This window comes from Nomascus leucogenys, chromosome 5 (assembly GCF_006542625.1).
Source record: "Nomascus leucogenys isolate Asia chromosome 5, Asia_NLE_v1, whole genome shotgun sequence".
Taxonomy (NCBI): Eukaryota; Metazoa; Chordata; class Mammalia; order Primates; family Hylobatidae; genus Nomascus; species Nomascus leucogenys.
The window spans coordinates 11,291,514-11,318,910 of record NC_044385.1 but is presented as its reverse complement, the minus strand read 5'-3'; the positions used below and the strand labels follow the sequence as shown (position 1 = coordinate 11,318,910).

Below are 27,397 nucleotides of genomic sequence, written 5' to 3'. Positions count from 1 at the left end.
GATGGGGTAAGGAGAAGTTTGGGTTTGGACATAGTATGTGGTGGGTATGTCGAGTGTGCAGTTGTGTAAATGAGTGGATTTCATGGGCAAAGTCTGGCTTGAAGATAGGATTCCTTTTTTTGGGAATTATTTGTACATGCTATTTAAAATAGTGAGACTGGCTAAGCTCACCAAAGGAATGACTGTAGAGAAGTCCCAGGACTAAGTGAGTCTTAGAGCCACAGTGCTTAGGGCACTGGGGAGAAGAGGAAACACCATCAGAAGGATATGAGAAGGAGCAGCCTATATGGTAGGAGGGGAGTCAGAAGAGAGAGTTCCCTTGGAAGCCAAGCGAAGAACAAGCGTCAAAGGAAAGGGCATGAGCAGCTGTTTAAAGAGTTGTGGATAGATCAAGTGGGATGAGACCCAGAGTTTACCGTTGGATTTAGAAATGGGGTCATTTGTGATCTTACTCTACTATTTCCAAGGAGATGAAAGCTTTATTGGAGTGGGTTCAAGAGAGAATAGGAGAAGAATAGAAGCAGCAGTATAGGCAACTTTTTACAGTTCTGCCATAAAGGGGAGCAAAGAAATAGGGTGGAAACCAGGGGGAAAATACGAGATTCAGAAAGGGCGTGTGTGTGTGTGTGTGTGTGTGTGTGTGTATAGATGCTGTGACAACATGTTTTTGTAAGCTGATGAGAATGATCTGAGAGAGAGAGGGAGGAATTGATGCAGGAGATAAAGGATGCATTTGCCAGAGCCATGACCTTGTGAGTTGAGAGAGATGGCAGTCACTGTGTGAGTGGAGGGGTGGCTTTAGATCAGTAGCTGGGCAGTTTGCTCAAAGTGCAAAAGAGAAGGCAGAGTAAAGAGTGCAGATCTGCAGGCATGCTGGTTGATGTGCTGGCAGGAGTCTATAATTGCTTCTGCTTTCTCGGTGAAGTTGGAAGCAAGGTCAACTCAGAGTGAGAATGGAATGTTGTGCCTTAGGGATCTGTGGTGCTTAACCAGGAGTGCAAAGCAGACTCACTCTGACAGGGAAGGGCAGTCACTGCTGGAGCTTTTGAAAAAGCATATACACCCCTGGACTTCAGCCCTTGAGTTTTGACTCATTTGGTCTAGGATGAGGCCTGGCTTTAGACATTTTAAAGCCTTAGAGGTGATTCTCATGTATCTTTTGGTTGAAAACCACCAGCAGAGGTTATTTCATTTAGTCTTCAGAGTGACCACCGAGGTGGCAGCCATCGCATTTTACAGTGGACCAATGTCATATCTAGGACATGGTGGAACCAAGTTTTTACCTTTGGTCTTCCTCATTTGAAGACTGGTGTATGTTTCCAAATCCTATGTATACTCCGTGCTTTGTTTATTGCCACTGCTTAGTGCTTGGTCTTGTCTAAGGATAGGTTGTCCCGATTTAGACTTAACTGTGACCACAAATTAAAAGCAAATGTAGGAAAAAAAATTAACTTGCTAGTTATGAAAGATATACAAATTAGAGCAGCATTAAGGTAATGTTTTATCCCTACTAAATTAGTTAAGTTAAAAATGGTCAAGGTCTATGTAGACACAGCAGTGATAAAACTGAAGCCTTATTTGTTGCAGAGTGTAGTGTAAACTGGTACAGTCCTTTTGAGAAAGAATATAATGCCTGTCAAGAGACAAAAAATTGTTTATATCCCTTGAGTTCATAATCTTATTTCTGGGAAATTATTCCAACAAAAGAATTCAACAGCATAAGGATACTGTATATGCCGAGATTTTACACCAACATTATTGAAAATATAACAGCCCAAGTGCCCAACTGAAGAGAAATAGATAACTTAGGTAACATAATTTTACTGGACTGTTCTCCAGAGTATTTAAATATTATGCAGATTATGGAGCAGCATGTATGCTCACTGTCAACTTGTCATAAATACTGAAAATTATAAAAAGCAAAGCAAAAGTCCTGTATACTTTCAAAGTTAAGAAGCCAGCAATACAGGTATTTTTATATAAAGGCATGTTTTCTGTTGATTGAGTTCTCATAATGCTATTGGATGTAGCAGTCAGTTAAGAACCGGGATTTGCTTTGCTTGGATTGACACCACTGATTATAGGGGAAAAAAACAATTCCCTCAAATGGGAAACTACTGTTGCGACTAAGCAAGGCACACCAGCTTTGTTTCAATATCTGGCTGCTGTGTTTGAGTCTTTGCTTAATGTCTATGATCCATGTTGCAAACACAACTGCAAGGTCAAGACCAGATATGACAGGAGTCTGGGCCTGAGACTTCTGGATTGAAAGGCAAAAGAAAGCATTTCTATGTTTTTTGTTGTTGCTAATAGTTTTGACCAACTGTTATTCTTAACTCTACATAACAAGATACAGGACACCTTTATTATTGAAATTTCTATGGGACAAGTATACTGACTCTAGATTTAGTTCTCTTTTTCTTCTCTTTTTTTTTTTTTTTTTTTTTTTTTTTTGAGATGGAGTCTCGCTCTATCACCCAGGCTGGATGGAGTGCAGTGGCGTGATCTCGGCTCACTGCAAGCTCCGCCTCCCGGGTTCACACCATTCTCCTGCCTCAGCCTCTCCGAGTAGCTGGGACTACAGGCGCCCGCCACCACGCCCGGCTAATTTTTTGTATTTTTAGTAGAGACGGGGTTTCACCGTGGTCTCGATCTCCTGACCTTGTGATCCGCCCGCCCCAGCCTCCCAAAGTGCTGGGATTACAAGCGTGAGCCACCGCGCCCGGCTAGTTCTCTTTTTCTAAATGAAATGATTTTTAATTTTTTTATATAATCCATAGGTTCACAACAATGACTTTTTTGTGTGACAATTTTTGATAATGTGAAGTATCTTAGAAATATAATTATCACATAATAGCAGAAGTCTATATTAGTTTTTGTTTGCACATGTGTAAACTATATAAAAGAATAATCAATATATGCAACACATTTTCCTGTTGTTTTTTTCATTTTCTTGTTTTAAAATGATTTGAAAATGAATTTCTAATTATGGAGAACCATTGGATCTTGATTAATATCTAATTAATCTTAACCTGGAAAATAACAAGGAATTGGTATCTTGCCAATGTTTAGATTTGTCATTGAGGAACATGGTGTGTCTTTCCAATTACTCATTCAATGGAGTTTTGTAATTATCCCTAAATAGGAAATCTCTAGATCAATCCTATGTGTTTTGTTTGTTGTTTTTATTGTAATTGGCTTATTTTTTCTTTGGTAAATTTTTTCCCTTTGGTATTGATTTTTAGATTTTTTTCCCTTGGAAACTTCCTTTTCTTCAGTGTTTCCCTTCCTACTTGTCATTGTCTCTCTTGAAAGGCACAAACATCCATTTCCATCACTTCTGTTTTTGTTTGTTTGTTTGTTTTTTGAGATCAAGTCTCACTCTGTCGTCCAGGCTGAAGTGCGGTGGGCGATCTCAGCTCACTGCAACCTCCGCTTTGTGGGTTCAAGCAATTCTCCTGACTCAGCCTCCCAAGTAGCTGGGACTACAGGCCTGTGCCACCACAACTAGCTAATTTTTGTATTTTTAGTAGAGATGGGTTTTCACCATGTTGGCCAGGCTGTTCTTGAACTCCTGACCTCAGGTGATCCACCTGCCTCAGCCTGCCAAAGTGCTGGGAATACAGATGTGAGCCATTGTACTGGACCGGGCCACTTCTTTTTTTAACTGCAGCCCCAGGATGGGCCTCTCCTTCCTCCAGGGTTCTCTTGCCCATCTTCAACTACTTCAGTTCAATTTTAAAACTTTAACTCCCCTCTGAAGTTAGCTCTGCTCCTTGTCAGACTACATTAAAGAATCTAGGTGTCTTCTACACATTGTCCCTTCTCTTCCTCACAGTATCTGCCTTGATGACTAAATCAAAAATTGTTTTATTGCATTACTCCCTGAGTGTGTGATATTTTAGCAGAATCTGAGCCATGAGCTTCTTAAGTAAAGCCTTCTACTCACTGGTCACAGTCTAGCTTCTCTATGGCTTAAGAGTAAACCTGTTTGATAAAGCTATAAATGGCATTTATTCCTTCCTTCTTGCTGCTTAGACTCTCACTGAGTTTTTCTTCTACTCCAACTGAAGAAGGTGCCATATCTCACCTGTTGGTGGTTCACACCTGGCTTTATATTAGCATCACTAAGGGGCTTCTACAAAACACTTGCTGAGGCCCCATCTCCAGATTCTGATTTAACTGGTTCAGGGTGAGGTGTTACTATTATAAAAAACAAGCAAACAGAAATCCCTCCAGGTTATTGTAATGTGCAACCAGGGTTGAAAGCCCTTCCTGATGGAGTAAAGCTCCCATTCTGTTTTACTGAACTTCTATTCTGGATCTGTGAAATCCACAAGCACGATTGAGGCTTTATTAGTGTGTCTGTCCCATAGCCCTGGTGAGGAGTAAGACAGAAGCTTGGTGAACCTTACATGATATGAGATATGATCTGCTCCTGACAAAGGCCTGTACACCAACACCGTGTTCACTCTGAGAGTCATTGTTTAATCAAGTGACAGAGGTTGAGTGTCTGTTAATGTGGCACAGATACTGTGCTAGACGCCATGAGAACAATTTGACAAGGGCTTCGTCCTTATGGAGGTTAGAGTTGATGACTCTGTTTTGGTTCTAGAAATGAATTCCTGTCCTGTGAGGATGCACCTACTTTCCCACAAGCAGGGCTGTCTTTGGTACACAGCTGGGCCCTACACCCTACTCTCCTGTGGGTAACATACTGTTCACTTCAACCTGCCCTACTTGGCCAGATAATATTCGTGGCTCAGGAGAGAAATGACCAGGACCTTGACTTCTTCATCTATCAACCAGACTAGGTTACTCAGTAATACTAGTAGCATTGGTCGCCCCTGTGCCTTTTCTCTTAGTGAGCTTAGCTGAGCCATGAACCTAGAGCCTAGAACTCTATTGGGCTGTCTGGTGAAGGGTGAACTTTAAAAGTTCAAGACTAAAGGCAGCCTCAAATGGGCTGTTTCTGACCAGTTTTTTCTGACGCACATCTCAGTCTCAACCTTAACCTTTTCACTGTAACTGAAGGCAGAGGAAGTAAGCATTGAGAAAATTCCATTAAGGAAGACGAAAGCTCGCCACCTTCCCTAAAGCCTGGGTGCAGTGAGGCCCCAAAGACCATTTCCTGTTTCCCTTTCCCTGGGCCGTTTTGTCTGCTAAGTCCTGGAGGCACTTCCCTCTCAAGTAGAGGTGAAGTCTCACCCCACCAGCTGCAGAGAGCGATTAAAGAGACCAAAGAAAACAGTTGAAAAAGAATACCAAAGTGGTAAGTGATCAAAAGACTAGATGTGAGTTCTTTTCATAATTCCCCTACTCCTCATTTCTGTTGTCTAGGGCCTCACTAGATGCACTTGGCCTATGTCAGTGTCCCTACCCGCTCATCTCCACAGAAGTCTGCAATACAGATTGCAGTAGGGTTGGCCATTTTTCAAGAACATTTTTCACATTCATTGAGAATTGACCTTCAGAATTGTGACTTATTTTTTCTTATCACTGGAGTGATAGCAAGTAATCATTTTTAAAGAGTAGATTTGATTTTTCATACAACCAGAAATCATTCAGGATATAATTTGGTAAATATCCTGTGTTGAGGTTGTAAATTTGATCTGAAGACAGTTTACGTGACACAGTTCAGAAATGCTTTGAGTAAAAGCAACATTCATACATAATGTTGAGCACATACTTTGACAGGCACTGCTCTGGGCACTGGGGATACCGCAAGACTGGCATTCTAGCTAGGGGAGAGGAGTTTACCAATTAATAAGTAATAAAACAACCAAAAATACTAAAGATGTTGCCAAAATAATACAATTTCTGGAAAGAAATACTCTGAAGAAGAATGGAGGAGGTGGGGAAGGGTGGAAGTGGCTGGTTTAGAGAGGGTGATTTAAGGTAGGCTCTGAAAAGGGGGCACTTGGGCAGAAGCCTTAGTTCTATGAAGCACAAAGCCATGTCACGGTATGTTCTCGGTAGTGGCAGCAATAAATGAAAGTTGCTGAGGGAGGAACAAGCTTGGCGGCTTTCAGAAACACCAAAGGAGCAATGTAAGGAGTGCAGAGTAGAGGAAAGGGCAAATGGTAGGAGATGAGATTGGAGATGTAGGCTGAGATTCTGAGGCTGATGGGAAGCAACTGGGGGATGAGCCTTGCCGGAGTCAGTGTTTTGCCTTTTAGGGACATTATTTTGAAGGTAAAGACTAATTTGTATTCATGACTTAAGACACATGTTAGGCCAGAGTTATAATGGGTGAAGGTGTGGAATAAATGCATATCCTTGACTATGCTTAGAATGTTTTTGCAAGAAGATCTGAGAAAGCAATGGCAGTGTTTCCTGGGTGATAGGTTGTGACACTGCTGGCAGTCAAGAGAGGAAGGGGCACTTACATGTTAATCTCTTGTTTAGTAGTATTTGATTTTTTATCATATGCATGTATTTTTAGAAGCTTTTTCATAATATACCGTGTGTGTATATGTATAAGATTTGATTTTTTTGCAGAAAGAGTATAGCTGCTGTGTTTGTGAAAACACAAAGAGATCTTTAAACCAGTCTCTTCTCTGAGATAATTTGATAAGTGATCGGAAGCTGCTTGGCATTTAGATTTCTGTGAAATCCAAGCATTGACACTTGAGTGTTTTCAGTGAGTGAAATGTGCTCTAATAGATAACATTTAATATTTTAGTATTAATATTTTATTAAAATAACAGGTATTTAATATTAATATTTTAATAGATAACTTAATTTTTCTATTTCAGACTACATCTTTTGCTCTTTTCCCTAGGCAACAGAAACAGACACAAAAATCAGAGTGTGCACCCGGGCCTACCATCTGCTTGTGAAAAAACTGGACTTTAATCCAAATGACATCATTTTTGACCCTAATATCCTAACCATTGGGACTGGAATGGAAGAACACAACTTGTATGCCATTAATTTTATCCATGCAACAAAAGTCATTAAAGTAAGTGTAGGCATGTTCTCTCCCAAGTCATGGCTCAAATTCGTCCCATGGGTCTAATGAATGGTTAGAGCTGACTTATATATTTATTGGCTGAAATGTTAACATTCTTAGTTAGAAAATTGTTTTTCTGAAATGTAGGAGACCTTATTTTTTTTTCTTTAGTAGAGTTTTAACTTGTGTAACAAACAGACTCGAGAATATAACAGAGCCTGATGAACTCGCTTAAACCCAGGAGGGTGGAGGTTGCAGTGAGCTGGGATCACGCCACTGCACTCTAGCCTGGGCGACAGAGTGAGGCCCTGTCTTGAACAAAATGAAACAAAGCAAAAAAACCACAGAACCTAATAAATAATTAATTATGAAGCATATAAGAGCCTTCACTTAGGTCCCAAAATAGAGCATAGCTAGCGCCCCCATCTGTCTCTCCTTTTCCAGTTACATCTCATTCTCAATTTTATAAAGTCACAATAGTCCTGAGTTTTATGATGCTACTCTGTTGCTTTTCTTCATAAATTTATTGCTTATATATGTAGATTTGATTTGCATCATCCATGGATTTTGTATTTGCAAATTCATATACTTACTGAAATTTATTTGTGACCCCAAAATCAATACTCACATCACTTCTGCAGTTACTCAGACATACCCATATGCAGAGTGGTGGAAAATTTGAGTGGCCCAACCCATATTATTCCCAAAGAGGGCAAACATGGCAGTGACCTACCTTCTTATTTCAGCTCTCATCCTGTACATAGATGTCCTTTCTGCAGTCTAATGCCGTGTTTTTCACATTTTTATGCGTTTTGTTGGTGAGGTCACTTTTTAAAATGGCCCCATACTAGTGCTGTCTAGTGTTCCTAAGCGCAAGAAGGCTGTGATGTGCCTTATGGAGGAAATATGTGTGTCAGACAAGCTTTGTTCAGACATGAATTATAGTGCCATTGGCTGTGAATTCCGTCTTAATGAATCAACAGTAAATATTAGATAAAGTATTGATTGGTTGACAAAAATGTGATGAGAGGCTCATAGGAACCTAACCCTGTATTTCTCCTAGGAGCAGCGCTCTGGTATTCCCTAATTCAGTGTTTGCAGTGACTTTAAAGAACATAACTACCACAAAATAATAAGAATTGACTGAATATCTGAATGATATGGTTTGGTTTTGCCTGCTTGTGAGCCTAATAAAAATAGAATCATAAGATTTTTATGCATTTTTTTCTTACTCAACTTCATTCTAAAGATTTATCTGTGTGGCTGTAGCTGTTTGTATATTTTTATTAATGTATAATATTCTGTGGTATAACTATACCACAATTAACTGTTCTATTGTTGATGGACATCTAGTTTGTTTCCAGCTTTTGGACATTATGAACAATGCTGCTCTGAGTATTCCTATATATGTATCTTAGACATACATGCCTGAACTTCTCTGTAGCATATACCCAGAAGTGGAATGGTTGGCTCATAGTAGTAGATAATGACAAACTGTCTCCCTAGATTCTTGAACCAATAATAGTAAGTGAGAGTTCCTGTTATCCCACAAGCCTGATGATGCTTGATACTGTCATCGGTATGGTTAGAACTTCAATTTCCTTTTGTCCTTTTATAGTTGGTCAAGTTTATGGTGAACTAGGGAGTCTGTTCATTTAGGCTATGGAAGCCTTCTAGTAATTTGTACTTTCAATGAATAAGGAATTCCTCTTTGTCTTTCTGTGTGTGTGTGTGTGTGTGTATGTGTGTGTGTGTGTGTGTGTGTGTGTGTGTGTACATGCACGTGTTCTCCTTAGGGAGATTGGAGTCTAGTAGGAAAAACTACTTATGAAGCAGCGCCTTTGTGATACCATAATACGGCAAGCTTTGGTCTATGTCTAGTAACAAGAAGCTCTGAATTACTTTGAACTTTGGATGTTTTTTGTTTTTTTTTCTTTCCACTCCTATATAAAGCTTAAGAGATGTGATTGCTGTTTTTGGCAAGAAAGGGGAATCTTTTCATATTTTAAAATTTTTGCCAGGAAACATTACCTGGAGCCAGAATAAGTGGAGGTCTTTCCAACTTGTCCTTCTCCTTCCGAGGAATGGAAGCCATTCGTGAAGCAATGCATGGGGTTTTCCTTTACCATGCAATCAAGGTATGGTAGAAGAACTCTTAGCCCTGCGGAAACCAGTTTTTACTTGGGGCAGGGGTTTTCAAAGTGTGGCATGCAGGCTAAGTCTGGCCTGCTGCCAGTTTCTGTAAATAAGATTTTATTGGGATAGAGCCACACCTATTCACTTGTATCTTGTCTGTGGCTGCTTTTATGTTGTAACTGCAAAGTTGAGTAGCTGTGACAGAGGCTATGGCCTAAAATAGTTTCTCTCTGGCCGTTTACAGAGAAAAGTTTGCTGACCGCTGACTTAGGGTATCACTGTAAATTCTCATTTTTATTTGTATTGCCCTTAGTCTGGCATGGACATGGGGATAGTGAATGCTGGAAACCTCCCTGTGTATGATGATATCCATAAGGAACTTCTGCAGCTCTGTGAAGATCTCATCTGGAATAAAGACCCTGAGGCCACTGAGAAGCTCTTACGTTATGCCCAGGTAGAGAGACAAGTGTTCTAATGGATGGATTTTTCCTATCTTTGAATGTATTACTCACCTACAGTTAGTAGACCTTCATTGTGGAATAGAAGCAAATATCGAATCATACTTGGATCACTGAAGGTTTCTACAGAGAGTTGCAGAGATGGTGGTGTAGCTAGGGCAAGGAAGGGTAAACAGACCATGCCTAGGCTGCTTTCGTATTCTGAACTTAGGTTTCTTCAAATTTATTTTAAAATGTAAAATTTATTTTTCTTGTACCAAGTAACATACTAGTTCTAGAAAATTTACAAAATTCTGGTAAGCAAAGGAAGAAAATAAAAATCACTTGTAATCCTACCACCCAAAGTTAAACACTTGAGATTTTGTTATAACCTTTAAGTAATGGGAGTTTTTTTTCTTTTTGCAAAATGAATATGCATGCATAGGTACATATACACACATTTTTTACAAAAATAGAACTATACTCTAGATGCTTTTATGGTAATTTTTTTTCTTAGCAGTGTACTGTGAACATATTTCCATTTTACTTGATATTTTTCTACCTCATTATTTAAAATAGCTGTTCTGGATTTTCTTGTGTGGCTATGTTAGTGTTACATGGTCCTCACTGTGACATGTTTTGGTTTGTATACCTGTTTATGTTAGGATCTAGTCCATCTGTGGCAAAGTTCTGCAGTTCAAAGCTTGAGGTCTGTGCACATTTGATCTGTAAAAAATGAGTATAATTATAGCTAATTCAAACACCAGCTTGTTTCTCATGTATATGTTGGGCGCAGTCCTAGGCACATGAAGTATCTATCGTAGATGCTTCTTCTTAGAATTCAGTTTAAGGAAAGTTGAGATCTTTACCTCGAAAGAACTTGCATTTTAATCTGTTTAAGAGAATGATGGCAAAGGAAGATATTTTTCCCACAAAGCATGTTGAGAAAGTGGTAGGATGCTTTTGTGTCTCTTGCCAACTTTGTTAATATTTTTCATGTTAGAATCTGAATTTAGCTCTGATAGAACTGCCAACTTTCCCTCTTCCACAGAAGAGTAATAACATGCTCTGGAAGAAGGATAGGACACTATGAGATTAACCACATCTTTGTTTTATCAGCCTTACTGGTAGTAAGACTTAGATTTCTGAAATTGCTTATGGAAGCCTTAGGCTCAACAAAGCTGAAAGGAGTTCGGACACTGTGCCTACGCTCACATGACCCTCCTCTCAGTTCCTTAAGAACATTACTAGTTTCTCCTGTGGATCCAGGACTGAATGTTTCATTTGGTTGTGGCAGATACAATCAAGTTCTACTTCTCAGCACATGACTTAAGAAACATTCCATAGATTTTTAATTTTTTTCCTATTGACCGTTTCTGTTCACATAGACAGAGTGCTTAGCCCTGTCTTATTCTTTGAACATTGAGACATGGGCATTATACTATTGAGTTCTGAGTCATGGTCTGTCTTCTACCTAGTAGGGGGCCCTTCATTAATAACTGTCAAAGAGTTCTTTTGAAGGCCAAAGGGGCATCATAGCCTCTATTATCATGAAGTCATACTAGACAGTTCTTAAATAACCCATGAAATGATGTGTTTTTATCTTTTCCCTGATCTGTCCAAAGAAGGCAGCCCTCTCACTTAGGAAAGGGGCTCCTTATATGTAAGACCATTCCCATTTAAGGTTTTTTTGGCATTGTATTTTGTGCTAGACATTCTTTTGATCTGTACTCACTTTTAGCATTTGTTTACTAGCTTTCATTTCTGCATGTCATGCTGAGCTGCCAAGAGGTTTTGCCCCTAGAGGCACTGTCAAACTGAGGGAAATCTTAATAGCAATTGCAAGAGTTTAACAATTCATCATATTCATCATAGAAGAATTTCCTCATTCTTAATGTAACCACGAGGGCTTCTTATAAGCCACTGACCTCTCTGTTAGGGAGGCTGTCTGCCTTCAAGGTGACTTCCGTTGCCATTAAGGGAATTAATAACCAAAACAGGTATCCTCTAATAACTCCTGGGAGTCGCCAGCTCTGTAGCAATTCCTTAGGATGCGCTGAGTGCAAATGGAGCATGAAGAGCAGGAATATTATGAGGCAAATAAGAGTCAAGGGATTTTTTTCTCTTTTATAAGAGAATGATCTCTTTCAGTTATTGCAAATGAGGAAGTCTGCACCCAGATTCCTGTCTGATATATTATTGAAACTAGTGGGAAGAGTATAGCCTCTGATCTTCCAAGGCTCTCTAATCTCACATTTGGGGAGGAATGGGATTTTTCTGAAAAATAATTTTTCTAATTTAGTTCAGACTGACCTGTGGTAAGTAAATTATTTTTGATAAAAAAAATTTCCAGATACCATGTAATTTACATGGAGGATCTTTATTAAATGGTACCCTAATGGAAGCCAGGCCTCTTATGGAGTGGAAGGATTGCTGCTCTGGGTAGGATGGCTGTGGAATGACCCGGGAGCTTGAGAATATTCTTGATACTTTCTGGGAAAATTTTCTGTTCTTTGATTTGGGCTTGATCCCTTTCTTAACCATTTGAGCTCACATTCTTCTTTGGCTTTCTCTGCAGCAGTTTACTCCCTTTGATAACCTACACAACCATGAGGCCCCTGTGAGGCAGAAGCAACTCTAGAGTGGGAAGAACTAGTTTTTCTCATTAGCTTTGTACACGTACAGATACAAGGAGTAGCCAGATGGACATGACAATTGCTTGGTCTGTTTGCTTGGTAGCTTTCTATGTAAGCTTCCACAGTGTGCCTGGGTCTGGTCTTCCTTAGTGTGTGAAAACTGTGTAGCACCTCGTATGTATATCATGGAGAACTCCCTATTGAATAACTACATGAATAGTGAGATGGGCCTCAGCATGCCGTTCTGTACTTCTGAAATAACTGCTTTTAACTGTACTCTTTCGTTTTAAGTGTTGCTTTCCTGAGTCAAATTCATAGGTTTGGAACAGAGCTATCAGGTGGGATGGTTTTTAGACATCGCAACCTCCAACACTTCAGTGAATTCTTTACTGCTGTTTGTATCCTCTTTTGCCTCTGTCCATAATCATATATTTTTTGCCCCCTTCCCACCCCATAAGTCTGGCACATTGTGGTATTTTTCTGTGAACACACCAGTTCCATTTTTCAAGAGTGTTTGGAACACACTGCCCTGTTTTTACACAGCAAAACTCCATCCCCTAGGCAGGAATTGTCTTGATTGTGTGGCTAATAGAACAAATGGTGTTTACAGGTATCAAGTGATGGGACTGTGAACATCAGAGGGACTTTTTTATTACTATCTCGTTCAGGTTTTTCAACATACGAGAGTCCTTGCGTTGTTATTATTCCAGTTACCACTTTGGCCCTAAATCTTGGAGTTCTCCCCAATTCCTTCCTCCTCTCCTTCTTCTTCTTCTTCTTCTTTTTTTAAAAATTATACTTTAAGTTCTGGGATACACATTCAGAACATGCAGGTTTGTTACACAGGTATACACGTTCTATGGTGGTTTGCTGCACCATCAACCCATCATCTGTATTAGGTATTTCTCCTAATGCTATCCCTTCCCTAGCTTCCCAACCCCCCAACAGGCCCCGGTGTGTGATGTTCCCCTCCCTGTGTCTATGTGTTCTCATTGTTCAACTCCCCCTTATGAGTGAGAACATGCGGTGTTTGGTTTTCTGTTCCTGTGTTAGTTTGTTGAGTATGATGGTTTCCAGCTTCATCCATGTGCCTGCAAAGGACACGAACTCATCCTTTTTTATGGCTTCATAGTATTCCATGGTGTATATGTGCCACATTTTCTTTATCCAGTCTATTATTGATGGGCATTTGGGTTGGTTTCAAGTCTTTGCTATTGTGAATAGTGCCGCAGTAAACATACGTGTGCATATATCTTTATAGTAGAATGATTTATAATCCTTTGGGTATATACCCAGTAATGAGGATTACTGGGTCAAATGGTATTTCTGGTTCTAGATCCTTGAGGAATCGCCGCATTGCCTTCCACAATGGTTGACCTAATTTACAGTCCTACCAGCAGTGTAAAAGCATTCCTATTTCTCCACATCCTCTCCAGCATCTGTTGTTTCCTGACTTTTTAAATGATCGTCATTCTAACTGGCGTGAGATGGTATCTCATTGTGCTTTTGATTTGCATTTCTCCCTCCTCTCCTTCTTAGTTATTGTCTATTAATACCTTTATATTTGTCCTTTCCTTTCCTCCTGTTATCACTACTGAGTCCAGGCTTTCATCAATGACTATTAAAATATTCTCCCTATTTTGTGATTCCTTTAAAAATGTGACTTTGAATGTTAATGTGCAGCTTTAGAACTTTGAATAATGTCTCCCTTTTCTGCCCATGCAATTGCCTGGAAGGTTAAATTTAAACTCCACAGCATGGATTTTTGGCCCTCTGTGTCTTGGCCTCTACTACCCTGGACAAACATTACTCCAGCAAAATCAGTCTTTTTGTAGCATTAATTCATCCAGCTAATATTTACTGAAGTGTCGCTTTGTGCCATTCATTTGACTGAACTTAGAGGATCTAACTAGTAGGAGAGATGTACCCCTACCCTCTGAGAGCCTACAGCTCAGTGACACATGCAAAAATATGTAGAAGTAATTGTCACCCAGCGCAGCAAGTGCTGTGAGATGGGAAGTGCAGGATGCTAGGAGAAGCCTGAGGGAGATTCTGACCCCAAACTAGAGGTGGTCAGGGAAAGCTTCCCAGGGGAAGTGATAGGTCAGGTGAGACTTGTGAGAAATAAAGGAGGTAGCCAGGCCAAGGTTTGGGGGTAGAGTGCAGTGCTGGTGGTCCCTACCAGGGGAGAGAGATTTGCATCTAGCCAGAGTCTGGCATGGTCATAGGTACTGCATAAATGTATGTCAGATGAACAAATGTGAAGGCCTGGTGGTGAAGAGATGATGGGGAGCATAAGGAACAGAAGTGTTCTGGATGGCTGAAGCTTGTTGGGAATGGCAGAAGAGGAAGCTGTAGGAGAAAGCCAGAGCAGGTCTGCTAGTCCATTCTCATGTTGCTGATAAAGACATAACCGAGACTGGGTAATTTATGAAGAAAAGGAGGTTTAATGGACTCACAGTTCCACGTGGCTGGGGAGGCCTCACTATCATAATGGAAGGCGAAAAGCACGTCTTACATGACAGAGATAGAGAGAACTTGTGCAGGGAAACTCCCCTTTATAAAACCATTAGATCTTGTGAGACTTATTCACTATCACAAGAACAGCACAGGAAAGACCTGTCTCCATGATTCAGTTACCTTCCACTGGGTCCCTCCCACGATATGTGGGAATTGTGGGAGCTACAGTTCAAGATGAGATTTGGGTGGGGTCACAGCCAAACCATCTCATCAGGGCATTGGATGGCATGGTAAGGAATCGGTACCATGTCATGAAAGCAATAGGAAACTTACACAGATATTTTTTTCACAGGGAGCAGTTGGATCAGATTTGCATTTTGGAAGCATCCTTTTGGCTACAGTGTGCAAGATGAATTAGAGACCAGAATGATTCTGGGCTGTGGAGACCACTTAGTTCTTGGGCTGTGAAAATGGAAACAGGGTGGAGAGAAAAAGTATTGAGGTGTAATCATTAGGATGAGGTGATTGATTGAACTTGAGTAGTGAATGGAGATTCAAAGGTGATACTTAGGTTTCCAGTTTGGCAGCTGGTACCACTAGTTGAGGTGGAGAAAACAATAAAGTAATGCAACTTATCATGTGTGCCATGATCATTGCATTTTTGTTCCTTTGCTGAATCTGCCCTGTCTCATCATTCAGCTTCTTTGAAACCTTTCTTTGCCACCCTAGCTTATGATAACCATTCCTTCCTCAAAATTCCCACAAAATACCTAGTCTGTATTATGTACTCATTCAGCCCTTGACATATACTCTCTTTCTTTCTTTACGTATTTTCTACCTGTCTTATGACATGGCTGTCTCACTCTGTTTTCTTTTGCTCTAACGGAATACCAAAGACTGGGTAATTTATAAAGAAGTTTATTTAGCTCACAGTTCTGGCAGCTGGAAAGTCCAAGAGTATGGCCTTGGCCCCTGGTGAGGGCCTTCTTGCTGTGTCATAACATGGCAGAGGGTATCTCATGTCAAGAGGGCAAGAGCAAGAGAGCCAGAGAGATAGCAAACCTGCTTCCATGGTAGCAACATTAATCCAGCCGTCATTAATTCGTTAATCCATTCATGGGGGCAGAGGAATTAGGGTTCTAATGCAACTTTTGGAGGACACCTTCAAACCATAACAACGGCAGAATCCTTGAGAGCATAGTCTGTGTTGTACACCTCCTAGTGTGCACACCTTTGATGTCTGACTTAGCTTCATTATGGCCTCCCTGCATCTGTTTGTGGGTACTGGTGATCCTTGTTGAGAGCTTTGAAGGCTCATCAGGTTTGAAATATAGCTTCTCTTACTGTCCTGGAAATTTTGCCTTGAGTTGTTATTTTTAGAAAAGAGGGAAAAGAAAGAATGGAACTTTACTCTGTCTCTATACTAACAATTCAAACCCTGAAAGAGTTCTCATTTTTCCCTCTCCTTCCCTCAAACATTCATTGAGATCTTATTTTATGCTGGACAGTCTACTAGGGGCTGGAAAAGTAAAAGAAGAATAAGACACAGGTTTTTTTGTTTGTTGGTTGGTTTGTTTGTTTGCCATCAAACAGTTTGGTTAGTGATGAGTTGTATCCATTTCTTGGTTTCAATTTCAATTCAGACTCAAGGCACAGGAGGGAAGAAAGTCATTCAGACTGATGAGTGGAGAAATGGCCCTGTCGAAGAACGCCTTGAGTATGCCCTTGTGAAGGTGAGTTACAGGAGCCTGAACTGGAGGGCTGGAGGCTCATCGTGGCTGACTGATCCTGTTGCGGGCATTGTGACAGCTGGAGAAGGAGATGCCTAGACCACTGATTCTCAACCTGGGGAGGTCCCTCTTCCTGTCCCCCAGCCGCCTCCCCCACCCACCATAGCACATTTGACAGTGTTCAGAGACATTTTTGATTGTCATAACTGTGCATAGGAGGTATTATTGGCATCCTGTGGCCAGGGATGCTGCTAAACATCCTCCAGTGCCCAGGACAGCCCCAAACCACAAAGAATATTCCCTCCCAAGTGTTAGTAGTGCCGAGGCTGCGAATCCTGTCCTGGACCAAGTTGCTGGTCAGTTGGTCAGCAAGTCAGTTTCATAGTTGGAATTTTAGGCTTTAGGCAAGATCAATAATCTCTTGGCTTCAGTTTCCTCATGTGTGAGTCTGGAGAATCTCAGAGTTTTGTTTTGTTTTTTTGGCTCTGGAGTTTAACATTTAACTCTTGCACCTTTTGAGATTCACATATTTCAGTTTGTGGAGCTAGTTGGCCAATCCAAGGATCATTGAACTGGGGACTTTGGAGGAGTGGGGCTTGTCATTGAAGGGTGGATAAGTCAATGGAGGCTTCATGGGTTTGAACTTCATTTAAGGGCCCCATCCAGTGTCATTTCTCCCCAGCCCTACAGCATTACAGTGAGAAAACTTACTGATTTCCCCACAGATATTTATTAATGTATAATCTGGTAAAACACTAAGATACAAAATGTATTTTATGATGCATTTGAACTTATTAGTCCTTCTCTATTAGCTCATTTTACTAAGATATATTTTAAAGCATTTTTTTAATTGGCATATAAAATTGTATGTATTTACTGCATACAACATTCTGTTTTGGAAGTGTGTGAGGTATTTACTTTGTTTGTATCAATAAAGCCAGCTAAGCACTTTATCTCAATCCTCAAAATAAACATATGAGATACTATTGTAATATTCTAATTGAGGAAACTGACACTTATTGAATTGCCTAAATTAGTGATAGGAAGCCAGATTGAATCCGTGCACTCTGATTCTGGAATCTGTGCTCTTAAGCATTTTCATGATGGCTCTGTGGAGGTAAGGCAGTTTTTTAGGTGACTTTTTTTTCTTTCTTTCTTTTTTCTTTTTTTTTTTTTGTCTTTTTTAGGGCATTGAAAAACATATTATTGAGGATACTGAGGAAGCCAGGTTAAACCAAGAAAAATATCCCCGACCTCTCAATATAATTGAAGGACCCCTGATGAATGGAATGAAAATTGTTGGTGATCTTTTTGGAGCTGGAAAAATGTTTCTACCTCAGGTTGGCAAAATATGGGGAGAAATTTTCACAATTGCATCTTTTCTTTGTCATTTAATAAATGGTGATTTGGGATATATTTCTCAGGTTTTAATTTGGACAAGAGTTCAATGGTATTGGCTAGTCATTCCTTCTCTAAATATGTTTAGGAGTCATGTCTGGAAGAATCCATCTTCAGAGTGGTGTGGATGTTGGAAATCCGAAAATTCTCAGCATCATAATCTATCATAATCTTTATGTTCTAATTTTTGTATCACCTCTTACCCCCAATGCCTATCTCTCCCCTCCAAAAGTAAAATAAAACCCAAGATAAATGTAGAGTTACTAACATTAAGACTTGATTTGACCAGGCACTATTCATCTGTAAGGATGCATATTTTGAGACAAATGTTACTGTTTTAAATGATGGTACATTAAGTGGTTTGTTTAAAGTAAAACCAGAACTCTTACTTTGATTTACAGCAGCTGCCTAACCACATCAGTTAACACATACTTGTTGAGCATGTAGGTTAGTGGCTGTGTGGCATTTTAAGTGAGTTTTAAAGCTGGGGATTGAGAAGAGAAGGCTGGGAATGAGCTCATGGTAGAGAAGCTTTGGTCCTGAAGGATACATAGAACTCTTGGATAAAAGATAGAGGGCCTCCTAGACAGAGAAAAAAAAAAAAAAAGCAAAAGTTCAGAAGACAGAAATTGCAACATTTGATTTCTAGCCTTGTTTTCCTTCTGCTGTACCTTATTATTAACTGGCTTTCCCTCTGGGGAGCTTATCCTTTATTCTGCCTACTGTCAAAAGACTCCAGTGTAGCTGTCCTGAAGTCAAAGCATACATTCCTAATGTGTGCCCACATTTCACAAATGGCCATCAGCAGTTGTTCCGGTGCTTTGGGAAAGATACCTGATCCTATGCTTTTTTTTCTCAGGTTATAAAGTCAGCCCGGGTTATGAAGAAGGCTGTTGGCCACCTTATCCCGTTCATGGAAAAAGAAAGAGAAGAAACCAGAGTGCTTAACGGCACAGTAGAAGAAGAGGCAAGTCATTTTGTTCAGGCCTATGGGCGTTTAGTGAGTTGACCTGGAAGACTTGAGGTGGTGGTAGGGGCCTAAGCAGTCAGGGTTGGCTGTGTTCTTCATTGAGGATAAAATAGAGAAATGATTCCACATCTCTCCCTTTTTTAACCAAGTATCAGAATACTCTGGGGCTTTCTTTTGAATGTAGCTTTATAACATTTTTAATATAGATACAATTTTTCAGTCAAAACCCATGTTTTCAAGACAAAGCCAGTTCATTCATTTGTGCCTTCATTAACTGATCATTTACAAAGCTCCTGTGATGTGCCAAGTACTGTGCCAGGCACTACTCACTGCAAAGTTCTGTCCCTGCCCTTGAGGTAATTGAGTCATGCTTGTTTTTAGAAAACTCTTAACTGAATAGTCTCTCTGCTGGTGATGTCCTTGGCACCACTTCTGGATTCAATTTAATTCTTGTTGGCTGCACCACCAGAGTAAATCATTAAGCTTTTTGACCTTGTTTAGCTCCCTGTGAAGCTCAGGCAGCTTTGGCCCCTAGGATTCTGAATTTTTAAATTGATCTGTGTTTGTGAATGGCTCAGACTAACACAGAGTTTATAAAAATCTTTGTTTTGCTTTTTTTCTTTTTTTGGGGAGTAGTGGGGGATGCTAACTGTGCATACAACAGCAGTGCTGAGGAAAGATACTCACGTGCCCTCTGCCTGGGCTGTTGTGGTTTTTCAGATTCGGATGGGACATACACGTACAGTTAACCTGTTCCTTCCCCTCTCCCCTGCCTCTCCCTTAATTGCTAACAGTAAACATTTGTCAAATAGGTTCCCCTGTACCCAGAGTTAAGGATGTGGTCTTCAGCTGTGGGGCTGTTTTGTGTGTGAACATCAACTGTTCTTTGAAAGGATGGGACCCCCTGATCTTGGCTGAGGCCCCTTGGGCTAGCCCATTAGGTGGGCCTCCTTTGAACTGATTGGGCTTTGGTTTCCAGGTCTGTCTTTGAGGTGCTCTTGGTTGTATTGAATTGCTTTCTGTGCTGGCCCCTGCCTGGCTCTGGAGAACTAGGTGTTCTGCCCTGAACAACCCTGCCTTGCTGAGCTGCTTGGCTTCCTTTCCAGGACCCTTACCAGGGCACCATCGTGCTGGCCACTGTTAAAGGCGACGTGCACGACATAGGCAAGAACATAGTTGGAGTAGTCCTTGGCTGCAATAATTTCCGGTAAGTTAGGACCTCACCGATTTCAACCCCTTTCCCATTTAAAAATGAGAGCTTTTTAACAGAATAATTCTTTCATGGGTGGGAAGAGTAGGGCATGGCAGTGGATGTTAGAGGTTATTTTTTATTTCTTTTTGCTTACTGTGTTTTTGAATTTTCTACGTGAACACAGCATTTCAAATGAAATAAGTTAGTTATTATCCATGTTCAAAAAGGACATAAGGAATAGTAAAAGCTATTCAAGTGGGGTGGAAACCGCCCAGAGGATTCCTGGGGTTGGATGTTGGGACAGAGGCGCTAATGGCCAGAATATCAGGCTCCTTCCCATGGCCAGTGGTGTTCATCATATCCTCTTTTTCCTTTCACTAAACTCAGATTTTAGAACCGAGATCTTATGAGACCTTGGCTAAACGGAGTTTTACAGGAAGGCCTTCTCTGTACAAGTCTCAGTTGGCTTTGCTTAGAGCCAGGACCCTGTGTTCTTGGTGATGATTAAGCTAGATTTTGGAATGTTGTATACAAGTAAAACCCCTTTCTGATATATCTCATTATAATTAATAAATATTCATAACAAAGTCATTTCCATGTGAGACTGATGACCTGTAGTAAGTATATGTTTCGCTTAGATTTGAACATATTCTTTGTAATGAAAAGCCTGATGGAAATAATGCTTTCCCATATCCATGTCCAGCCAACAGTCCTTTTGAGTCACAGACTTCTTTCCAATGTGCTATTTTCTCTAGATAGAGAAGAAAATTGACTGGAGCTATCCCTGTACTCCTCAGTTCTCTTCTTTGCTGTCAAGTAACAATTACCTGCTAAGCTCTCTCCCTGCTGTCAACATTTGTATCCGTCTCTGCCTTCAAGGCTAATTAAATGCAGCTAAGAACCTTTCAGGAAGGCTGGAGACAGAGGAGCAGTGTCAGGAAGGCATTTTTTTTCCCTCTGACTGTCTTCACAAGCACTTCTATTTACTTGCTCACTTACTGTCTAAAGACTTAGCGTTCTCTCCTAGTCCTGGAAACGAGGAATACTGTTTCTATCCATGTACTTATTATTTTTTAAAGAGATAAATTTATTGAAGATAGATAGTTGTAATGAGATTTTACCTATATAATAAATATTTGGATAAGGCGTTTGCTTCCTAAAGTCTCCAAAGCATTTCTGCTATTGGCTTACCTTTGCAAACCTGAGGTTGTTGGTTCCTGTTTGCATTCATCACAATCAGTTAAAATTCACTTCAGTTAATGTTTATAGATCATCTTCTACATACCAGGCATTATACTAGAGACACCAAAATGATTTAGTTGACTTTTCTCCTTGAAAAAGTTTACCGTTTCTCAGGCTAAATAGCCAGGTACATGTTCAGCCTTAATAATGGCACAAGAACCATTGAAGAAAGTGACTTGTAGGTAAACTTCCTAAAAGTGATTCTTGAGATATAGTTGTCATGTGCTTTATCATTATTTATTTTGATCAGTGGATTCTTAGCTGAGAGTATTATACTGGCAATGTTTATTTCTGCAGTAAAGACGTTTTAAGAAGCCAGGGAACATTGTGGCATTTCTCCAGGATGCTACTGGAACTGAATGTCAGCAGTTGTGAAGACTGCGTATTAAGCCTAAGGCTTTCCTGCAACAAACCCAGTTGCTATATGTTGGGTGCTGAGGGTTTGCTTATCTTTGCTAATAAGTCTAACTGGAGAAACACCTTCTGATGAAATGTTACTTTCATTTTACAAAAACAAGCGAATGTGCAAACTTCATGTCAAACACCGCTTTGGCTTGTGTGTGATAACACATAGACTCTTCCATTGGTGAGTGTAATTTTATGGTGTTAGCTAGTAGACAAGTGTCCCTGGAGATTGTCTTATGGAATAATGTGTACTTTTACTGTCAGTACCAGGCTAGTATGCTTGAAGGAATTACCCAGCCTAGTGAGTGAGTCTAGGAACCTATCCTGTATCTAATCCTTCTCTTTCCTGGCTTTTTATCATTGTTGCAGTGAATCTCACAAAATGATAACAATGTTTTTTCTTTGTGGGGATAAAAGAAATAGAGAGGGCTAAAACTGACAGTTCTGTTTAGAGAGAAAATGTATTTTTTAAATGGGGAAGATATGACGCAATAGAATTGCAAATTTGAGGATTTGAATAGAACTAAGGATGTATTCACCAAGAATCTACTATTACCTACCATTTGTTTACCACTTCCTGATTTATACAGTTCTTTTATATCACTGATTTTTTTTTTCTTTGTCACCTTTTTGTTGTTGTTGTTTTGGTTCCTTTCCTTTCTTTTCTTTCATCCTTCCTTTCTTTTCATGGTTTGGATCCTACTACCCTGCCTGTTATTGTATTTCTCCCTTTATAGATGAGAAAACTTAGAGAACTTGAGAGAGATTTCATCATAGTCACATGGCTAGCAAGTGTCAAGCCACATTCAGGGCTTTTGGTTCCAAAAGCTGGGACTTCGTAATATGTCACCTTACTTTACAATATTTTTTTTGACTTGAGTTGTAAACAAGTATAATGTCTAATATGAACACAGGCATACCTTGTTTTATTGTACCTCACTTTATTGAGCTTTGCAGATACAACGTTTTGTAAAAATTTGAGTTTTATGGCAATCCTGCATAGAACATGTGTCTTGATGGCATTTTTCCAATAGCATGTGCTCATTTCACGTCTCTGTGTCACATTTTCCTAATTCTCACAATATTTCAAACCTTATTATTATATCTGTTATGATGATCTATGATCAGTGATCAATGTTACTATTTTAATTGTTTTGGGGTACCATGAACCACACCCATAGAAGATGGCAAACTTAATCCATAAATATATATGTTTTGACTGCTTCACTAACCAGCCATTCCCCATCTCTGTCCCTTTCCTCGGGCCTCCATAGTCCCTGAGACACAACAATATTGAAATTAGGCCAGTTAATAACTCTGTAATGGCCTCGAAGTCCTCTAAGTGTTTAAGTGAAAAGAAGAGTCACACACCTCGACTTTAAGTCAAAAGTTAGACATGATTAAGTTTAGTGAGGACGGCATGTCAAAAACTGAAATAGGCTGAAAACTAGGCCTCTTGCACCAAATAGCACAGTTAATGCAAAAGAAAAGTTCTTAAAGGAAATCTAAAATGCTTCTCCAGTGAATACACAAATGATAGGAAAGCAAAACAGCCCCACTGCTGTTATGAGGAAAGTTTGAGTGGTCTGGATAGAAGACTAAACCAGCCACAATATTCCCTTAAGCCAGAGTCTCACCCAGAGCAGTCTGGCGTTGCTGGAGCAATAACAAATTGAAGAGAGCTCCAACCCTCTTCAATTTTGTGAAGGCTGAGAGAGGTGAAGAAGCTGCAGAAGAAAAGTTTGAAGCTAACAGAGGTTGGTTCATGAGGTTTAAGGAAAGAAGCCGTCTCCTAACATAATGGTACGAGGTGAAGTGCAAGTGCTGATGGAGAAGCTGCAGCAAGTTTTCCAGATCTAGCTGACATCACTGAGGAAGGTGGCTATGCTAACCAATAGGTTTTCAATGTAGATGAGATAGCCTTCTGTTGAAAGTAGATGCCATCTAGGACTTTCATAGCTAGAGGGGAGAAGTGAATGCCTGGCTTCAAAACTTCAAAGGACAGGCTGACTCTCTTGTGGAGGGGCTAACACAGCTGATGACTATCAGTTGAAGCCAATGCTCATTTGCCATTCTGAAAATTCTTCTACCTTCTTAAATTAAGTATATTAATTATAATAATATAATACTTAATATATTAAGTAGGTCTTCTACCGTTAAGACCTACTGCCCAGTAAAAAAGATTCCTTTCAAAATATTACTCCTCATTGACAGTGCACCTGGTCACAAGAATTCTGATAGAGATATACAAGGAGATGAATATTGTTTTCATGCCTGCTAACACAACATTCATTCTGCAGCCTGTGGATCAGGGAGGAATTTTGACTTTCAAGTCTTATATTTTGTAAGGCTGTAGCTGCCATAGATAGTGATGGATCTGGGCAGAGTAAATCAAAAAACCTTGTATAAAGGATTCACCATTCTAGATGCCATTAAGAACATTTGTAATTCATGGGAGGAGGTCAAAATATCAACATTAACAGCAGCTTGGAAGAAGTTGATTCCAACTCTCATAGATGACTTTGAGGGATTCAAGACTTCAGTGGAGGAAGTGACTGCAGATGTGGTAGAAATGGCAAGAGTAAACCAGAATTAAAAGTGGAGGCTGAAGATGGGAATGAATTGCTACAATCTCGTAATATGACTTCAGCAGATGAGGAATTGCTTCTCATGGCTGAGCAAGGCTGAGCAAAGAAAGTAATTTCTTGAGATGGCTATGAACAGTGTTGAAATAACAACAGAGGATTTAGAATAAATAGCACGTAAACTTAGATGATAAAGCAGGGGCAAGGTTTGAGATGATTGGCCTACAATTTTGAAGGAAGTTCTGTGAGTAAAACGCTATCAAACAGCATCACATGCTGCAGAGAAATCTTTTGTGAAAGTTAGGTTCAATTGGTGTGGGAAACTTCACTGTCGTCTTATTTTGAGAAATTGCCACAGCCACCCCAAACTTCTGCAGCCACCATTCTAATCAGTCAGAAGCCATGAACATCAAGTCAAGACCCTCTACCAGCAAAAAGGTTACAACTCACTGAAGACCCAGATGATCGTTAGCATTTTGTTTTTAGCAATAAGTATTTTTAAATTAAGGTATGTATACACTGTTCTTTTAGACATAATACTATTGCACACATAATACAGTATAGTGTAAACATAACTTTTATATGCATTGAGAAACCAAAAAATTCACATGACTCACTTTATTGAGATACTTTATTGTAATGGTCTAGAGTTGAACCTACAGCATCTCTGAATTATGTCTGTATTCTAAATTCCCCTCAAGAAATAATGTAGAATATTTGGAAATATTTTTGATTAATTCCATTGAGGTTAATTTTACATATACTCTGTAATAATAACTAGGAGAAGAGAAAAGAGGACATTTTCCATTACAGATAATGCACAGTGTTTAATTATGTAAGAAAAATATGCTATTTCAAGATACATTTTAAAGTTATACATCATACATCTAATATTTTTAAACATGGGTCTGATAACCAGTGGTTCTTAATATAACTGTCTAGTATAAGTAAAAGAGCAGTATGTGGCTGAGCATGAAAATAATTCCCAACTGTATAATGTTGGAATGTTCAGCTGAGTGAGGAACATGACTGTACCTAAGTCAAGGATATAGTAATGCAGTCTCTCTGAGCACTTCACATGCTGATAATTATTTAGAGGCTTTGGATCCATTTTTTGAAGGGGAGATCAACAATTTGTTTTGTTTATTTTTTTAAAAAATAATAGAAATGACAACAGACCCCACTGGCACTGCTTAAGTACAGGTTGGAAACCATGGCTGGACTGTAGACTGGATGGAAACACATGCCATCTTGTGGTGGCATGTGTGAATTGCAGGAGCAGCAGATAGGCTGCCACCTTAGTTAACTTAGAAATAAAGGATAAAATGACAGCAAGTATCAGGTACCTTAAAAGGATGCAGATGCAGTTTTATTTTCCTTTTTAAATTTCTTCTGGAGACGAAAAGGACTTTTTGTCTTATATTACAGTATTTATTTTCGAAATTCTATGTATTCTTAAATAGTATGAGATGCCTTTGCTAAAACATTCAGTGCAACTTATTTTTTCCTGGATTAGTATCTAAATTAAATGCTTGCTCTCATAGCTCTGTTCTAAGCACTGAAAAAAAAAGTTTTTTTGTAGAGACAAAGCTTCGCTAATGTTGCCCAGGCTGGACTCAAACCCCTGGCCTCAAGTGATCCTCCTTCCTTGCCCTCTTAAAGTACTGGGATTACAGGCATGAGCCTCCATACCCAACCTCTGTTCTGAGCACTTTAAAACAAATACTGTAAAATCAACATCTTCCGTAGCATTCATTTTTATTCTCTTTAGCCTCCCATGTGGCGAAATACAGGAATGTGTATAGGGAGAGGCTTACAGACATACAGTATGGCTCAAAATGACAAAGGGAAACTGAGGGAGAGTCAAGGAAGATGGGGTTATGTGTAGGGGTAAAACAGGAGGTTGTGGTAGAGGTGAGAGGGAATGGAGAGGGATGGTGGGAAGAATGGTAGCAGGCACAGAGGGCAGGCTGGATCTGACCTGTGCTCTCTTCTCTGACTTCACATACCCTGGGATTCCTAGCTAGTTCAGGACTCTGGGCCCTCATAGTGCAGGTCTCTGCCTAGACTTCCCTGTTTCCTTCAGCTAATACCCACTTAATTTTTCAAAATCCATTTCAGACTTCCCCCTAGGATGCTTCTGGTTGTCACCCATTTTGGGCCTTCCATACATAGTACACTGTAAATGCTTTCATTGTAGTACTTGCCACACCATATTCTAATTCAGAGCTTGCCAACAGTTTCTCAACTCAGATGTGCCAGGAAACCCATTCTCTTTCCTGCTCGAGAGTGGAACTGGGGCCTCTGTCCTAGACGGGTTGACCAGGGCTGTGAGCAACTTCCTTTGTGCATCTCAGTACCATAAGTGTCATTTTCTATGTGTGGAAATAGTGGGAATTGCCCCTCTAATTGATAGTACGTTCGACTATTTCCCCAGCAAGACGACTTCGAAGGCAGGCTAATAAGCTGGAAATTGAACTTGTCGCCCAGGCCCCTGACTCAGTGTTCTCAGTCGTTTGTTTACCTCACTGATCAGTGGTTATGATTCTCTCCTGCTGATCTCTCCTTCTGGGAGTGGTCTTTAAACACAGAAATGTTCTGGGGCTCAGCCCTTGGACCTCTTCTCTGTCTTCACTGTCTAGGTTTGTGTTTCTCAAACTGTAATGTACCTTCTTGTCACCTGGGGATTTTGTTAAAAGTCAGATTCTGATTAGGGTAGGTCTGGACTGGAGGTTCTGCATTTCCGACAAACTCTCAGATAGGGCTGGTGCTGCTGGTACAGGAGCACACCTGGAGTAACAAGGCCTGGGGTGGGCTGAAGTTGTCTCATTCGTTTTGTGACTTCAGTATCATCTGATGTACTGACAAGTCCCAAATTGTATCTACACTGTGGATCTCTCCCCCAGACTTTAGACTTACATATCCCGTGGACTCCCTGACAGCTCCATTTGGATATCTAAAGAAATCTCAAATTTAATATTTTGAAAACTGAACTAATTGCCACCATTTTGTGAACACCTCCCCAACTCTCCACTATTTCAAGAAATAGCAACTTCATTTTTCTTGCTGCTCGAACCGAAACTCTTGCGTCATCCTCTCGTCGGATAACCCACATGTAACCCATCAGTTCTCCTCTCACAGTATTTCCAGGATCTGACCACTTCTCTCCACCTATACTGCTTCTTGTCTGGATTTTTGCAGCAGCCTAACCAGTCTCTGCTTCTCTACCCTGGACTTGTTTCAGTCCAAAG

At 40.1% G+C, this 27,397-nt stretch overlaps 1 protein-coding gene across 4 annotated transcripts in view; it reads left to right on the top strand.

Annotated features, from left to right (window-relative positions):
- Positions 1-27,397, top strand: part of MTR (5-methyltetrahydrofolate-homocysteine methyltransferase) — a 128,950-nt gene that overhangs the window by 50,060 nt on the left and 51,493 nt on the right. For all 4 annotated transcript variants that reach the window (XR_004030062.1, XM_030812631.1, XM_030812630.1 and 1 more), the window contains exons 16-22: positions 6,785-6,964; positions 8,977-9,093; positions 9,405-9,545; positions 16,268-16,357; positions 17,542-17,694; positions 18,612-18,719; positions 19,829-19,929. Coding sequence is in view for 3 of the 4 variants with exons in the window: in XM_030812631.1 (XP_030668491.1) it covers positions 6,785-6,964; positions 8,977-9,093; positions 9,405-9,545; positions 16,268-16,357; positions 17,542-17,694; positions 18,612-18,719; positions 19,829-19,929 (890 nt within the window). In the remaining variant the exon portion in view is untranslated. The remainder of the gene's footprint in view (positions 1-6,784; positions 6,965-8,976; positions 9,094-9,404; positions 9,546-16,267; positions 16,358-17,541; positions 17,695-18,611; positions 18,720-19,828; positions 19,930-27,397) is intronic.